Source organism: Sphaeramia orbicularis, chromosome 7 (assembly GCF_902148855.1).
Source record: "Sphaeramia orbicularis chromosome 7, fSphaOr1.1, whole genome shotgun sequence".
NCBI classification, from domain to species: Eukaryota; Metazoa; Chordata; class Actinopteri; order Kurtiformes; family Apogonidae; genus Sphaeramia; species Sphaeramia orbicularis.
The window spans coordinates 16297395-16316421 of NC_043963.1; the positions used below are offsets into that span (position 1 = coordinate 16297395).

The 19027-nt window shown below is 35.3% G+C and overlaps 1 protein-coding gene across 11 annotated transcripts in view; it reads left to right on the forward strand.

Annotated features, from left to right (window-relative positions):
* cacna1db (calcium channel, voltage-dependent, L type, alpha 1D subunit, b) overlaps positions 1-19027 on the forward strand; it is a 154583-nt gene that overhangs the window by 3816 nt on the left and 131740 nt on the right. For 10 of the 11 annotated variants that reach the window (XM_030139271.1, XM_030139276.1, XM_030139273.1 and 7 more), the window contains exons 2-3: positions 4882-5347; positions 6815-6920. In XM_030139271.1, coding sequence (XP_029995131.1) covers positions 4882-5347; positions 6815-6920 — 572 coding nt within the window. Of the gene's footprint in view, positions 1-89; positions 343-4881; positions 5348-6814; positions 6921-19027 lie in introns of those variants that run through there. The other variant, XM_030139274.1, reaches the window with a different exon arrangement.

Here is a 19027-nt window from a genome sequence, read left to right on the forward strand (position 1 = left end):
GTGATTCTTATAGGCCCATTAATCATGACTCCCAAGTTGCAGCCGTCCATCCGCAGCCACAGGCAGAATAATTGACAGCAGTGGATTGACTGCTGCTGTCAGCGCGTCCTCTCGGATCCGCCGTGAATCTGCAGGCAGCCAGGCACCCGGATGTGGCGAAAATGTTTGGCGCTCCTCTCAGGGTTTGCGCTCGGAAAACATTTTATAATTCAGGTTAATGACTTGGCTCGGGCTCTCGCGTCGTCGACACCTTTGGATGGTTTTTCCGACGATGAGTTGGATTTAAAACGGATCTTTTCAATGTGGATTCGAGGATGCAAGAAGCAGATGAACAGTCTGAAGGTAAAAAACCGTGCGGGGAGCGCAGGAGGAGAGTTGGAGCGCAGCGAGAGGGGGCGAAAGCGCTCCTGTGGTTTATGCTCCGGTTTGCGTGTTTATTCTTTATTCTCATATCTGTATGCGCGTCTGTTTTTAAGGCGCTTTTCAACTTATTCAGATCCCACTCTTTCTATATTAACCTAACAGATGGCAGCGTCAGAAAGCAGGATTGTAATGTCAGTAGTTTTCAGATCCTTTGGGAAATGAGTTGGTGCTTGTTCACAGAAAAAATGGTTGGTATAGTCTCCAGTTATGGGCAGCTGGTCGTTTTAGACCATGTCACAGCACATACAGGAGGCTTTGGATTAGTGCAGCATCTAAAAAACAAACAAACAGTTTAATAAACTTTGCAACTTATTTGTTTGTTAACCCTTTCATGCATAGTGGTCACTCCAGTGGACAGATATTCCACAGCTGTTCTCTTGTATATTCATAGGTTTTGTTGTTTCAGTTCCATATCAGCCAACACAGTGGACGCTTATGCATCCTCCCAAACACTGCAGTTCATACAATTACTGTAACTTTGCTGCTCATGATAAACCTGATCTGCACTAACATGTTTGAGTGTAAATCAGTTGCTACTTGTTATTAGACTGTAATTAACAGTTTTCTGAAACAAAAAGTTTTTTTTTTCTCCTTCATATTATTACAAAGGACATTCCATTAACAAATCAATCAATAAATAAAAATTATTTTAAAAATGTATCTGAAAATAACTGTTGCATTATGCAGTTTCCAATCAAGACAATTTTTTAATGTAAAAAAGCTAAAACTGTCAAATTCCTGGCAGGATTTTATCACCATGAAATGAGTAATAACTAATATTAGAGTATGATAAAATGTGAGAAAACTTTAGCGATTTAGCAATTAAATTTGTTTGGCATTTATGTGGCATTAAAAATGTTTTTATTTCATAGTTTTCACACAGTATATCACTTTCTGATGATGAGTTTTAAATCCATGTTTCTTTGCTTCAAAAATTAAATGGACATTTTTGTGACTCCATGAAAAATAGGTTCATAAAAAGAAAATTCATTTGCATTGTTTTTTTCATGGCTAAAGAGGAATAAAAACACTCAAGAAAAAAATGTTGACTCAGGTTCTGATAATTCATGCATGAAGGGGTTAATTTGCGATTCTCTATATTAACCCATAAAGACCCAAACACCCACTGTTGACCAAAAGCATCTACTGTTCTAAAATGTTTAATAATTTCTGATCCACTGATGTAAATAACACTGGTCTGCAAGGAAAATGCTTCCAGAATAAAAGTAATGAAATTTTACCACATGAGAGTCACTGATAAAGAAAAATCAAGTCAAAAATGCTGGGTGGCTGAACTTTCCAAGATACAGCCTTGGGTCAAAATGTGAAATTCAATAATTAACGAGAGAATGGGTTTGACTCAAAAGGAATATTTGTCTCAGAGCTACAAGATCTACTTCAAAACACTGTCTGCACATTAGAATACATTCAATTTACAGGTTCTATTTAGTGGAAGATTTATAAAACTATTATAGAAATGTACATAAACCAATATATATGTGTAATAACACTTTATCATATACCTTGAAAACATCAGCAAACCGGCACTTTTGTCATTTATTTTCCAATTAATCTTATTAAAATATGTAACATTTAGCACATTTAATGTCTGAAGCAAATCATTTCTAAAAAATTTTAGACCAGTGTAATTGGTGTAAAATACAGTTTGTCGTGTGTTTATGGTCATCAGATATGACCCATTTAGACATTTAGAGGCTCTGTAGTCAACGTGGAAACACCATCATCTTCTACAACATTGATTCACCAGTAAAACCCATGGAGTTTAATAAATAACAGTGGATGGAGACACTTGGTTTATGTTCAGTTAATGATAGATTTGCTGAAAAAGTCAGTTTTTCATCAGTTTTGTCTGTTTTTTGACATAATAACCCTCGACTTTAATCTGACTTTTTACGAACATCTACATGATCAGTAAATGAAAAATAAGAAAGTCCTTGATTTTCACTTAAAATTTGCAAAATACAGAGGATAATATTACAGTAAATGGTGATAAATCACTTAAATATAGAGAAAAATTTATTTGGGAACTGACATAAAAGTCACACTGGGTCTTTATGTGTTAAAACTTGTTCCATCGTTTGCTTTTTAAAGCTACTGATCACATTATTGTCTAGATCAGCAGGGAAAAGTCAGCTGTTATCCGGCAACTTGTGACAGATGTGCCAAGTGCAGGGTCAATTCCAGTCAAACAGGCTGTGATGGTCATTAAATAACAGTCTACACTGGCCCTTTAGTTGCAGAATCTACTGGAGCCACATAACTAAATATCACCTTATTCTAAATTATAGCAAATTTATTCACTGATTTCTGTAAAAAAACAAAACAAATCAAAGCTGAGTTGTGTATTTTGGCAATAAACACCACTGATAATTTTGCAAACAAACCTTGCTCTGTCATTTGTAATCTTTAAACACTAAATATCTACTTATGATAAATATAATATGAGCTTAACCTCAATGAAATGCAATCAAAAGATGTAACTGAACTACTCAGAGTACTAAGAGATCAGCATTAGACTCAAACTAACAGTATTTGGTGACACACATTTGTTCATTTATAATCCTTAAGTCCTAATTCCCTCAGTTTGGTTTTTAATGTTGAAAATGTCAGAGCTTCATTACTCATTTTCTCTCCATGTTTGAGTTTTTGAGCATTTAAGATGCATTTATAACTTATCCGAGCTGTTCTGAGCTGTCTGTTGTGTTGCTTAGCTGAGAGTTTAGCTGCTGATGTGAACAGACTGTGTCAAGGGCACTGTCTTTTTCACTCGTGGTTTGCATTGATTTAATGACTCTCTCTGTCTCTCTTATTCATGCAGCCTGTCCTGCCTATGTTTTTCTCTACCGCAATCTCTTCCAACTAATCTTTCTAATCTTCTCGTGTTATTTTAGCGTCTCTACCTTCAAGTTCAGTCTCATCTTCTTTTATTGTGGTAGAGTTACAATTGCAGAAAGTATTAAAGCTGCACAAGGCAACACTTTACTTCTTTCTGTTAAACTCAGCTGCTCTCATCAGCAAAAATCAGAATCACAGTTACTTGGATGAGGTCTTTTGAAGGTTTCAGTTGTGGAATTTGTCTATAAACTTTAAACACGTGCATGAAAATATGTACATTACATTTAGAGGCTGTTGTTTTGCATACCTGTATATTTTCTATGGATCACCAAAAGTCCCAAAAGATGATGTTTTTATTCATGTGGTACACAAAAAATAATGAACTTGTTTTCAGAAAATTATAATGTGAAACCGTAAGATAAAAACACTTTTTTTTTGCTTTGAGGGCTTTATATGATATCAAGTATGTTGTTGTAGCCTATTTGTGTTTTTTTTTTTTTTTTTTTACATTTATAGTTATTTAAGTGAAGTTTTCTAAAGTCATGTGTTTTGATCATTTTAATCATATTTGATGGATTATTGCTTATACAAACAAATAAACACCTAATATGCAAATAATAACAGGAAATAATTACCTATATCTTAGTTATATTACTCCCTAATATTAGAATAACTCATTCTAACTCTGAACTCGTCACTAATGTGTGTCAGACTGTCATGTAGGGGGTCATATTTTGACACACAGGGTACCAGTAGAGTGTTATTTTGGCAGAAGTCATAATAAATGCAGTTTTAAATGTTTTGGTTTCATTATGTTTAAGCATAAATATAGTCAGGGGTAAGAATAAAGGATCAGGGAAATGGGTAAAATAAGAACAAGACAGACAGAAAGAAAACAGTGAAATACACACATAATGAAATGGGACATAGACCCTGGCTTCCTGTGTGTAAGTTCACAAACACTGGTGTGTCTCCATCACCACCTCGACTACTACCTAGTTGGGCTGAGCAATATATTGAATTATTTCAATTAACTGAGGTTTTACTCTCTGAAAATCATGAAAAAAGACTAAATCACAAATTGAGATTACTCCTCTGGAGAGTGATGTCATTGCTGCTCAACAAAAATTTGCAGTCACCTCTTTTCTTCTTGAACTATATGTCATATATTCATTGTGAATGTGCCCCTGAAGTTGTATATGGCATATAGTTTTATTTAAGAAAGAGTATTTTCAGTAATGTCTTATGTTCACTTCACTCAGCCAGAAATAAGTCAATTAACATTATAAATCACCCATAACATGGAAAATAATCCAGATGACATCATTTTGCTCTATTGCCCTACTTCCTAGTATGGGTTTCATCCACCTAACATCACCTGGAGTATGTTGTCGATGTCTGACATCTAAAGGTTTACACTGACTTATTTCTGGTACCCTGCACATACCCAGGATGTTGAAAAGATGACAAGAAATGCCAAAGAGTCGTGCCCAAGCAGGAGTATGTGATGCCATGAGAATCATACCAGGCTCAGCCCAGGAGAGTGTTTGTATTGTGTCAGCTAACGTGTCTGTTGTGTTGTCTCGTATCCTCTTGCTCCAGGGGCACAGTATGCCAGCAACAGAAGAACCACATCCCCTGCTGACACCTCAACGCTCTGGTCAGAAAGGAACACCCGTCTGCACCAGCTCCACTCCCCACCAGACCCCCTGCAGGCCCCGGCCAGCACCGGCAAACCCGTGGGCTCCTCTTATGGCCTCCTCGGGGCCAACAGCGGCATTCAGGGTCCCGGTGGCTCCGGCACCAACCCGGTCCTCGCTTGGCATGCTGCTATTAGCGCCGCTCGTCAAGCGCAGGGCGACACAGCAAAACCCAACACGGGCTCCCGGCCGTCGGTTTGCACCAGCGGACCGGCGCCCGTGGGCTCACTGGCACAGAGGAAGAGACAGCAATATGCCAAAAGCAAAAAGCAAGGAGGATCCACAAACAGTAGGCCGCCCAGGGCTCTGTTCTGCCTCACCCTCAACAACCCCATCCGCAGAGCCTGCATCAGTCTGGTGGAGTGGAAGTATCCTTTAGTTCACACACAGAGGAGCTCCTGCAGCAGATTTCAGAGTGTCTGGAGGGATGACACCATTTATATGTACTGACAATGACCAGGAGTGCACTGATTGTCCGGATTGATGGTAATACAGATGCCCCCCCCTCCCAGAGTTATGTATTCCACCTTTTATGCCAAGGAAAGATAAAGACCAGTGGAACTATCTTTCAGTCCTATGCCACCTTATGCATGAATGAACACAAATTAAACGACCTTTGTTGGGGAGCACAGAAAGCTTCAGCCTTCCATTGACCACTTGTCTTTATAGTGACAACTGAGAGACAATAATGACTGTGACTGGTCGACTATAACTTATCATATACTTTGACAGCTGTGGCTAAAGTATGAGGGCTAATGGCTATTGCTGAAAACAGTTAATAACAGCTTTTATTTCCCCTTTGCTGACTGTAGCAGTGATCGGCATATACTATACATTTGCTATTACTGCTATTTCATTATTATATTATATATCTAATGTTGAAGATCCAGTGTGTGTGATATAGTGGGATTTAGGAGGATTTAATTGTAGAAATAGAATGTAACTTTAATATTGTTATTTATATTAGTTTTTAATCGCACATAAAGGGAACATTTCTACAGTGTCTGAGTGGACTTCTTTGTTTTTGCAGTTTATTACAGGTTAAGTTACATTAGCCAGTAATGTACATGAGATATTTGAGTATGTAGGTATTGTCCTCTTGACTAAAAAAGCCCAGAACAGACAAAAGAAACACTGACTCTATTTAGCGACTTTTGCATTTTTGTCACCACTGCATAGAACAAAAGACGTAGTTGGAGTTGGTTGCAGTCTGCATCTTTGCCACTAGATATCACTAAATATCACACACAGAGCTTTTAATACGAAGTATACATGAGACTGTTAACAATGTCAGACCGAAGTTTCAATTTCTTACATTGCTGTGACGTTAAAATATTTAGAATTACTAAATGATCATTGTATCTTAAAGTTAAAGCTAAATAACATTAGCCATCGAGCTTTCTACTGTGTATTGGCCCACAGAGAGTGAATTATTAAACTAACAACTCTATTCTTACTTGATTTAATATCAGTAACTCGTCAAAGCTGCCACTCCAAAGTCAGCTGGCCAATAGGGAGGCAGAGCGTACATCCACTTAATATCCAATTCAGACAGGGGTCTAATCTGGGTACAGGGTTTTTTTTTTTGTTTGTTTTTTCTTTTTACAGCTTTAACCCACATCTCTTGTCTTTCTTCAGCAGATACACGTTTCACGTCTTTATCTGCTGAGAAAAATCAAGAAATGTGGTTGAAAACTTTGTTAGTGTTTTAGTAACTGTTTCAAATACAGAAATAAGTAAATAAAAAAACACTTAAGACACAATTCAGAAATGTTTAAACTTTTTAATGTCCCTCTATGAGATGAGTTTTCCCTTAACAGTTTGTTTCTCTCCAGACCATTTGATATCTTTATACTGCTGTCTATTTTTGCCAACTGTGTGGCCTTAGCCATCTACATCCCCTTCCCTGGAGACGACTCCAATTCTACCAACCAAGAGCTGGTGAGTACGGCTGTAAATATGCAAACTAAGCTCATAGGGTTCATTCATAGAAATAAAAGCTGCTTCATAAGTGGAATATCTTGCAAAAGTGTGTGCTGAGTTGTACTGGATTGCACATGCTGAAGTGTCATCTTTTCATAATCTTTAATCCCTATGGGATTATTTAAAGCCATAATGTTGCCTGTGTATCAATGAAAAAGAACACGATGCATTTTCAGCGACATCTCATCAAAGTGCACATATAGTTGACTTTTTATATTATTTGGGCCACATATTATGTATTCCGAATAACTGAATGAATGCAGATACTGATAAAGTTGTTGCTTTAGCTTGGTTTGGATTGGTTTTGGATTCAATTCAAAATGACAGTTTGATGCATTTTTCTGCCTTTGTTTCTTGACTTGAGTTGAAACACATGACATCACTTGTTTTGGTGTGTCTTCATGCAGATGAATTTGGTTTGTTCTGCCAATGTTTAAAGACATTTGAGATTTTGCTCCAACTCAGCACCAGAAATTAGTGGAATTTTAATCATTTTGCTCACAGCTTTTGAAACTCAAATCAGTCTTACACTGGAAAGGTGAAAAGTCTCTAGGAAGACCTTATTTTAAGCAGTTTTCATGGAGGCAACATTGATCCAGAACCAAAATCTCATATCCTGATACTGGTCATTACATATGCAGGTTTTCAGACCTGAACCCTTTAGGTCCTTGTGTTTCTACTGGTCTCAGTCCCTCCTCTGTCTAGAATAACCCTGTTCTATGTCATATTCTCTTTCCTACATGTTTCCTTTTGCTGCTGTCATACAAATTTCCTGTCTGCATAGATGGAAAAGAAGTGTAAACATATGAAAAATGCTGTAGAGTGTGATTTCAGACACGTATAATACAACTATAAAACAACAGAAATGTAGCGATAAGTAAGAAAACCTGTGCTTTGTAATTTTACTGAACTAATCCTTTAAAAAACATAACTGGTTTAATGCCAAGGGATCAAACTACTAATTCGGAGGTTGGTTTCTGCTGTTTTTTTTTTTTCCTGTTTTCGGTAGTTCTGCAGAGTGTGCAGCAAAGGTTAAACTCATCACACTTGCTCTGTGTTGACAGCCACTTGTTGTCATCATCCGTGTTACAGTTGGTAGACACAACACCTTTGCATGTTCGTAATTGGCTGGAAGTGTGTGTTACGTCACAGGGCTTCCCCGACAATATTTGGATGCATGTGTCAGGTTTCAGTGTTTTGTTGACACTCACACACACAGTGGGTCATCCTTCTGTTTGTCACAGCAGCTTTTCATGTCACAACAGCAGCACAGAGAGGCAGTGAGAGAGGGAAATGTTTAGGTGTCGCTGTAATTACAGTGTAATTTCTCTAATTTGACAGCATCTGAATAAGACTACAGTACAGCTTGAAGCATAGAATTTTTCTATTTTCATCTTTTGTAGTCAACAGTAAGAAAATCATTATGTTTCTCTACAATAAATATCACAAATGAGTTGAAAAATGGAAAAAAAAAGACTTAATGTTGAAGTATCGGTGCTGATGCTGACCTAATTCTGGAGGTGGAGTCGTAGCTGGTGAAACAATAACCATCGCGGCTCATTGGGTCTGAATTGGTTGGATTTCAGAATGTTGCAGGTTGGATGTTTTCAAGTTGCAGGTTGTCTCATTGTGAATGTTTAGTCTGAAATGGGTTTTACACAAATATCTGTACTTCTGTGAGTGTTTACTGACTTAGGTACTGTAATAATGAATAAGGTGATCTCTGGTATATTGTATCATTGTTATTTATTTATTTCTGATGTAAAATTCCCTAAAATCAGACAAAAACTACAAACTGATTTATCTGAGTGAGTCTGATCAGATTTACTTAATGCATCAAATCATCCATGAATCGTCTCTGATGTTATAGTATTTCAGTAAACAACCCCATAAATGTTGTAAACTGATGATGTTTCTTGTGCGGAAGTTATATCTGAGGTTTTGTGTTGCATTTTATCTGTGGAAGATAAAAAGTCTTGCTGAATACATTTCTTTAAATTAAATGGTCATAGCTGTAATGTGCTGCACTTTGAGGGTGAAAGATTATGATTATTTAATTACGGTGCATTTCACACTTATGTCCCAGATATATTTGGAGTTGGTAATATTTGGCATTTTTGCAGCTATGATCACAGTCTACAAACTGGCAACAAAGTCACCATTACTGGCATTACTTACACTTACAAGAAAATCAAATCAAATATTAACACTCACTAAACCAGTTCACTCAGTTTGTTTTTGTTTCAATTTTTCGAGTTGCTTTCAAAGTGTAACACTAGATAAAATTTCCATTCACAAGGCTACAGAAGGGGATAAGTAATAAGAAATAACGCATCAATGTTCCCAAGTGTCAGTTAGATTTTTTTTTTTTTTTTTTTATAAATGTGTATGTAAGGACAAATCTTTTAAACATGCTCAAAATTCTTATATAACAACTTTAGATGCACACAGATATAAAAATGTATGTGAAGATTAGAGCTTCAACAATTATTGCTGACTCGACTATAATATGTTGACTACAGCTTGATTGATGCCTGATCTTAGTAATGAACCCATAAGGACCCAGTGTGACTTCTGTAGCAGTTCACAAAATAATTTTTCTCTCTATTTAACCTTTCCTAAGTGATTTATCATCATTTATTATAATATTATCCTCAGAATTTAGCATTTTTTCCTAGTGAAAAATCACATATTTTTCTGTGTTTAATTGACTGATCATGTAAATATTCATAAAAGCCCAGAGCAAAGTCAAATGTTATTGTATCACAACAGAAAAAACTGAGGAAAAAGTGACTTTTTCAGTAAAATCTATTATCATTCAATGATATTATTCATATCATTAACTGAATATAAATCCAGTGTCTCCATCCACTGTCATTGTTTAAACTTCATGGGTTTTACTGGTGAATCCATGTTGTAGAAGATAATGGTGTTTCCTCGTTCACTACGGAGCCTCTGAATGTCCAAATGGGTCATATCTGATGAAAAGATGACAAACTGCATTTTACACCAATTATTTACATGTATTGATAGGATTAGTGGATGAACAGTTTAGATCAGTAGATGCTTTTGGTCGACAGTGGATGTCTGGGTCTATATGGGTTAAAATAATATAAATAATTAAAAAAAAAATGTTGAAGGTGGATTTTTTTCTGTTTTTGACTCTTCTTTGGCTTTGATTTTGGCAAACAGACATTTTAAGACTTCGTTTTGGGGTTTGAGAAAAACATTTTATAAACCAAAACGATTAATAGAGAAACTAATCAATGCTTTAATTTATAATGAAAGAAAAAGTGAGTGGCAGCCTTAAGGCCTGTAATAGTACCTTTTTTTTTTTTTCCAACTATATTTATTGAACATTTTCAATGAACACAACAGACATTATATCAATTATATCAACAGTCAATGCACAATCAAGAATGACATATCTGACTGTCAACACCCATCCCTTCCCACCCACCCAACCCACAGGCCAAAAAAAAAAAAAAAGGAAAAACATAAAAGAAAATCAAAAACAGAAACCATAAATAATGATAAAGGAACTCAAATCGTAAAAGTAAAAAAAAAACAAAAAAAAAGGTAGTATAGTACACAGAAATAAGAGAAGAAAGGAACTGTAATCTGTAATAGTACTTTTAATAACCTATAGTATTTATGCTAATACAAATAGTAATAATAATATGAAGAAGAAGAAATGAAGAAATATGTACAACAATTCATATCTATAAAGTCAACTCCATGAGACAGAAAAGTCCACATAACTTTAATTAAAAGTCAGAGTGGACTAACGCACAGCTCCCTTAAGCTCAGATGAAATTATGGAGGAGACATCACTTTTCCACCTTTTCCTCAAACTGTCAAGCTGATGTTTCATTTATGTGAAATAGCAGACAGCTGGGCTTGTCACACTGACTCTGCACCACTTGTCCTGATGTGGTGAACCCCGGGCATGTGGTTGTCCAAACAAGTCAAAGCAATTGTGTGATAGGGACTCACAAAGCAAAGGTATGCACAGTGTGAGGTGAAAGAGCTGCTCTGTGAAACTAATAATAGCAGCAGAGGGTTTGTGTATAAAAGACAATATTATTAAAAAGCAATAGATACTCAATATGTGACAAGATACGCAATGATACTCCTGTTCAGGGATGTTTGATCATGGTTCTGTACTAGTGCTGGTCATACGCACTCATAGTATTTGTTTCTAACCGTGTTTGGATCATACAGTCGCAGAAAAAATGATCAGACCATCAAAAGTCATCAAAAACAATGGTTATGCAATCAAGTACTAACTCCTGTGTGTATCATGTGACTAAAACAGACAGAAAAGAAAACATGGAATGCCTAAAAGCACTGTTTTTGTTAGTACAGTGCCATAGATATTGATGTAAGAACTGAAGTGATTTTGGTTATTATCAAGAAAACCATGGAAAATGGGTAGATATCAGCTATGGACATCATCCTTAGCGTGAGATATAAATAACAACTTGAAATCCAGTTTGAAGGCCTGTGGTGTTACTGCACATTCAGTCTTTTCTTATTTATGTCTTTTGTTTAGTTTGTTGCTCATACTGTTGTTCATTGTGTCTCACTCACTCCTCATCATCCTCACATTAATAGTCTGTATACAGTCGTGGAAAAATTATTATTATTATTATTATTATTATTATTATTATTATTATTATTATCATCAACAACTCGATCGGTTTAGTAAAACATGGTGGTTTCAGGATAAAATAATAAACTTATACTTAAAGATGGTTTTAAAATGTTTCAGATTTTGCCACAACCATCCTTTAGCTGTTTGTTCTTATTTTACATGTATTTATTCACAGAAATGCCACATACAGTCACTAAAAAATGATCAGACCATCAAAAGTCATTAAAAAAATGGTTATGCAATCAAGTACTAACTCCTGTGTGTATCATGTGACTAAAACAGACAAAAAAGAAAACACGGAATGTCTAAAAGCACTGTTTTTGTCAGTACAATGCCATAGATATTGATGTAAGAACTGAAGTGATTTTGGTTATTATCAAGAAAGCTCTTAAATGAAATTCTTATGAGTTATTTTTGTTGTTATCGTTATATTTGTCCAAACAAATGTACCTTTAGTTGTAGCAGGCATTAACATGAACAAGAAATTGAAGAAAACAAGGGTGTTCTAAAAAGTTTTTTCCATGACTGTATTGTCTGTTAGCAATGCTCTTAAGTAAGCGACAGACTATTTCCAGTCTTGAAAATGGTCATATTCCGATCAGTTTGTTTTTAAGACATTTTTCATGCTTTTGGATGTCTGATTAATTGCTATCCTGAATCCAGTCTTTACTCAGACTCCATGAATTCACGATTTTGGCGTAATTTTTATATAATGGGAAGAACTCGCATTACTTTGCCCATCTTTATAAATGGTCTATGGTTTTATCCATGTCAGTTCTTTAACTGTAACTGAGTTTATTGTTGTAGCCAATTTAACCCTTTCATGCATAGTGGTCACTACAGTGGACAGTTGTTTTACAGCTGTTCTATTGTATATTCATGGGTTTTGTTGTTTTAGTTCCATATCAGCCAACACAGTGGACGCTTATGCATCATCCCATACACTGACATTCAGACCATTACTGAAACTTTGCTGTTTTTGATCAACCTGATCTGCAGAAACATGTTTGAGTGTAAATCAATTGTCATTTGTTAGACAAAATCTGTTTTTTTTTTTTGCATATTATCTACATGAAGTGAGCAATAACTAGCATTAGAATATGTTAAAATGAGAGAACACATCAGATTAGCAGCATTAAAAATGTTATTATTTCATTGTTTTCATATCACTTTCTGATATTGGGTTTTAAACATGTTTCTTTACTTCAAAAATTAAATGTGTGGACATTTTTGTAACTCCATAAAAAAAAAAAAACTTGATTGCATTGTTTTTTCATGCCTAAGGAGGAATAAAAACACTCAAGAAAAAAAAGCTTGACTAAGGTTCTCATAATTCATGCATGAAAGGGTTAATTTAATTTGTCCTCTAAGCACTTTTCTAAAGCTTGAAATGGTCTTTACCTAAACCTGGACCTAAACCAAACACTAGCATGATACAATTATAAATGCAGTCTTTTTCATACATTCTAATAATTCTAATTCTAGTAGTATTTCTCATGTGGGGACATTAAGTATCTCCTGGCTAAAACTGACATCAGGGTGCCATTAATTTAATTTCTTGTCCTGTTAGTTTGTTTACAGTAACTGATCTTTATTGAGGTGCCGCTTATAATTCAGAGGGGACTAAATTTCTTTTTCTTCTAAAATACAGTGATTAATGCAGTTTGCCATAGTCGGTGTTTTTTCCACAGTTTTAAGCGTCTTAAATATTGTTTAAGATCCTGGACCAGACGATGCAGTACTGCAGCATGCTGAATACTGAACATAAGTGGACCTGGAAACAGTAAATGTGCGTCAGAGCTTAACAAGCAGATAGGAAAACACATTCCCTGGTTTGACACAGCATCTATACCTTGATTTATACGTACTGGACAGCATTACAGCTCAGCCCACAGTGTGCTTTCACTGTAGGTGGTCCCGCAGAAATAATCTCACAACATGTAAAGATCAAAAATATATAATAATCACTTAGGGTTTTTCTAAATCTGCATGTTTATTCACTTCACTGCACTTTTAAATCATGTCAGTCTGGATTTTACTGCCAAAAGAGCAAAGCTTTTTTTTTTTTTTTTTGGTAGTAGTTTAATCCTGTGAGTGTAACAATGTCCTCAGAGGACTTTGTCATGCAGTGCAAACATTTGCTTTTTTCTCTGGAGCTGGCAAGGGACTGTCTTAGCATCAGAGGAGATGTGTGTGTTTGTGTGTTTGTGTGTTAATTGTGTGTGTTGAGTGAGAGACACAGAAAAATGTACGATGTTCCCTCAACAGATGGGGATTATTCATGCTGTCCAAGTCTACGCCTTTTACTGGCTGCACAATGTACAGTATCTGTGTAAGAAAGAGAATGTATGGCTTTTTTTGTGTGTTTCTTTTGTCAGAAAGATACATGACTTGCATGTTTCATTGTTCTTATCTTATGTAAGGAGGTTTTCTTGATCAGCCAGGATTCATCATTCAGTGATCAGCTGATTTTCCTGTTTCTCTTTAAAATCTAGTCATAGATAAATGACCATAATCATACTTTACTTCTGATCCTGTTGTAATAATTTACTGAGATGTAGATGTGAGTCGTGACTTGATATGTTGGTATTAAAGTGCAGAACCGAATATAATTTTCTGTTTGCATTAACCCGATAATTCTCTCGTTTGTTTGTTCATTAAATGCTAACTCACTAGATCAAACAGTGAATTGATTAGGTTAATAGCTTGCTTAAGCCAGCAGATCAAACATAGAAGACAAAAATAATTGAATCTCTATATGTGAAAAGCTCTTTTATTTATTTCATGTCATGTTAAAACACACCACTGAATTTCACACTTTTTATCGCTATTGTTAAAGCAGTGTTTTTCAACCATGGGGTCAGGACATGGGGTCGCCTGGAATTCAAATGGAGTCACCTGAAATTTCTAGTAACTGATAAAAAAACAAACAAAAAACAACAAAAACTTACTAAAAAAAAACAGATGATGAGTTGAGAGAGACAATCATAATACATAAAAGACATGACATACTCTGAAGCTGAAACTGAAGCACTGTGGGACTCTTTATCTGTCAAATGTTCATTGTGGTCAGTTTCAGATGCTGTAGCTCTTTCATAATTCATAGTTTGAGTTCTTGTTTGTTTAGTATTAATTGTCAGCCTTGTAAATCCAAGCTGGACTGACTGTACATATCCTGACCAAGGAAAATAAAGCTCTTACTTTGTGCAGTAATCTACACCTGGCTTTTCTGCCTCCGTCCATAATAATATACATTATATAGACAAAATGTCGTCAAAAATTAATGTTTATTTACAACATAATATAGCAAACTATTACATGATCAAAAACAAAAAAAAATGTCTCAATTTTGAATATCTGGGGTCGCCAGAAATTTGTGTTGTTAAAATTGGGTCACGAGCCAAAAAAGGTTGGGAACCACTGGGTTAAAGCTTATAAATTTAACTCACTTAACCAGTAACTGGAAATCAGTGCTCTACTCAGTCACACTAGTGCAAATCTATTGGGATGTTTAGGTCTGCTTAGATTCAAGGTCATTAGATCCATAATAAGGATTAGAATTACACTCATAGACCCCACTTACACCTGGTATTAAGAATGTGATCTGCATGCAGACTCAGACAATAATAATCTGATGTTGCTGTTGCATTTATTTTTAATACTTTATTATTATACTCAGTGAGATTCAGCCTTGTCCTCTAGGGCAAAACCTAGATGTGAGTCATTTATAGTCAAAGCAAATCATGATATGATGTAGCTAACAAAGTAATGATGCTATAACCAAAACTCATGTTAATGCTAGCAATATAAGTCACCATTGTCTTTTATAGTCACTGTGCAACTGTCTGACTCAGATTTGTCTAATGTTAAAGTAGCTTCAACTTCGAAAGGTCAGATAATATATAAATATCTAAAAAAGGTTATGTTATTCTCAACCTCCTGCTTTTCTTCTTCTTATTATCTGTAGCTTTATGATGACCCTCCTATAGATGCTTTATGTTCTGTTACTTTTGCAGCCGTTTGTTTTGAAATGTCTTCTATAGAAACATCCAGTTTTGCTCTTATTGCTGTTGACATAAAGCTATCAAATATTCTATTTCTTGATTCTTGAGGGACGTGACTCTTTTATTTCTTAGAAGTGTCATAACATGTGATACGAGTGCTCATATGCACATAAGAGGTCAAAATGCTGCACAGATTGTTTTTTTTTTCTTAAAGTGCTCAACTACCTCCTGAAGGGGTCGAACAGATTAAACTCTCATCACAACATATTTACATCTTGCATTAAAAATGTGATTTCCTAATCCGAATGCTGATCGCATTTAATATGAGGTGTAATAGGGGTCTTAGTGCTAATGGGACTAATAAAAATGATTACTAATTAAGCAGTTGTCTTAAAGTTCAAAACTAAGAATAAAGCAAAAAAACAAAAACAAAAAACAAAGAAAAAATGGTCTGTTTAGTAAAAATAAAGTAAGAGCGCTCTATAGACGTACATGGAAATAGATAAATATACTTAATGATCCCAAACTGGGATGTTGCAGTGCAGCAGAAGCATGACAAGCAATAAAAATAGAAGAATAAAAAATAGAACACATGAGCAAATTCACTATACATAACAAATTAGATGTATAAAAACAGAACTGGTAGAAAATCTGGACACTGAAACAGTAAAATACAACAATAAACTGTAAAAGTTAAAGTTAAAGTGGATATTTTCAGTGGAGAACAGGTGCATAAATAACATTACAACATTAAAGTGCAGAGTAGGAATAGGTTTATAACCAGGTTTAAACGTATTTGTATTTGTATTTATTTATTTAGTTACAGGACAGTGTGTATGGGCATTAGATACAAAGAACAAGATGCATGCACCAGATTTAGCAGAGAAGCTAATTTCCATCTGTTGTCCCAGACAAACGACCAACTTAATAACACATCACATAGATTACGAAGTACTAATACACTGGGTGAAAACCGTTAAACATGACAGATATAGGAAAGTTTGCTCAGGCTGGTCAGAGGTGAGTTCACTGTATAGTGAAATGGTCTGTGGCAGAGAAGATGTCCTGAATCTGTCCGTTCGACAGTGGAGCTGTAACAGTCTGTTGGAGAAGGTGCTCTGCTGTCTGTCCAGTGTGTAGTGGAGAGGGTGCTCATCATAGTCTGTGAAGGATAACAGTTCATTAAGCATCCTCAATAAAAACTTGCAATAACTCCCATCTCATGTTTTTCTCTATCCGTGGTATTTTTTTAATGCACTCACAGTTTTGTGTTGAAGAAAATGTACCTCAAAAAAAAAAAAAAAAAGTCAAACCGTGGCTCTGCAGATTTTGTTGGTGTTCATTCAAGTTCTGGGGAACACGGGTTATCTCTCTCACCTCAGTAGTATTTCTACAACTCCTGCTTCATCCTTTTTTAGAGAGTGTGTAGGTGTTGTTTGATCAGCTCCTTCAGTAGGAAAGGAAAGTGGAAGAGAAGTAGACAGCTGGGGCACTCAGCCGCTGCAGCTTTAACAGGCCTTTTGTGGTAAAAACAGGTTTTTATTCGTCTGCTTTTATTCTCATTCTCTGTTACTCACTTGAATTAAGTTTACCTCCATGCATCTGAATAAACAAACCTCAGCTCTGTGCCTTTAGCTTTGAAATAAACAGTGTTTTTGCTAATAAACTCATTAAAATCCCTCTTGGATTTGTTAAAAAAGCTGCACTACAATTATATGATGCTATTATAGAATATGGTACTTTACAGTAAATTGAATTAAGAGTGTAAACACGCACACACATACCAACATCTACAGCAGTCGATACCATTTCAGTTATGCTAATGAGATAGTCTGGGAAGTATTTGTAGAACATATATGTGAACATTTAATGTGATATTATATTGTGTTGTGGTAGATTATGCATGCATTTATGTTTGACCTCCCAAAATATAGTGAGTCATTTTAACCCTTTCATTCATACTGGTCACCACAGTGGATAGTTATTCTACAGCTGTTCTCTTGTATATTCATGGGTTTTGTTGTTTTACTTCCATATCATCCAACACAGTGGACACTTAGGCATCATCTCATGCACTGAAATTCATACCATTACTGTCACTTTGCTGTTCTTGATAAACCTGATCTGCAGTGACATGCTTTAGTGCAAATCAGTTGCCAATTGTTATTAGACTGTAATCAACAATTTTCTTAAACAAAAAGGTTTTTCTTTTTTGCATATTATCTCCATTAAGTGAGTTATAGCTAGTATTAGAGCATGTTAAAGTATGAGAAAACATCAGATTAACTGGATTAAAAATATTTTTATTTTATAGTTGTCACACAGTATATCACTTTCTGATGATGTGTTTTAAATACATGTTTCTTTGCTTCAAAAATTAAACGCATGGTGTCCAGCTGAGTGGACATTTTTGTAACTCCATGAAAAATAGGTTCATTAAAAAAAATTGAAATTGCTTTTTTTTTTCATGCTTAAAGAGGAATAAAAACAATCAGGAAAAAAATATTGACTAAGGTTCTCATAATTCATGCATGAAATATGATATATTTGTGCTTACCTAACCTCGGACCACAGGAAAATAGTTTGTAGCTAAATCTGGTGCAACACATCTTTTCTCCTTGATATTGACGTTTCTCGAAAATGGTCTCTGTTAACTGGACATAAGTGTAATATACGCATTAATTCAGTGGTAAAATTAATGAAAATGCAGATGTATTATTATTATTATTATTATTATTGCACTGTGACAAAGTAGTGAAAAGTCCTTTGTCATGTAGTTTGTTGTTTTTGCATGTCCAAATGTTGGTCAAAAATATGACAATTGAAACATGAAATATTTGCTTAACAAATTTAATAAAGTAATAAGTTGTGTTTAAATTAAAGAAGACACAAACACAGTTATCTCTATAACAAGTTGCATAAATTAAGAACCATATTCTATTTATGAGTTCAAAGATACAATATCTGAGGGTCACATTCAATAGCTGTTATATTGAATTTATGCAGAAAATCACAAGTGGTTTTAGAATTATTTCTAAAGCTGTATTTAATAGCAGAACCATGCTTTTACCTTTCACACTGATAAAATCCCTTTAACTGCCGTGTGGTTTTTAATATTTCTATAAAATAAACAACTTCTGAGATACTATCTGGCTCTTTTATCAGTGCTGTAAACTATTGTTCAGTATATCTTCAGTGCAGAAACGTCCCCTAGTCTGTGATTTTGCAGTCTTTTATGTGCTTGTGTGAGTTATATGGGACTAAGGGTGCAGGAGAAGGGAAAGTGCGTGGGTGTGGTCGGGTTGTGTATGCGTGTGTTTGTGAGCAGGTTGAAGGATTAAGCTGGGCAGTGGATTAGTTGCCAGGCTGTAGATGAGTGGAGGTTGAATGGAGAGAGAGGAAAG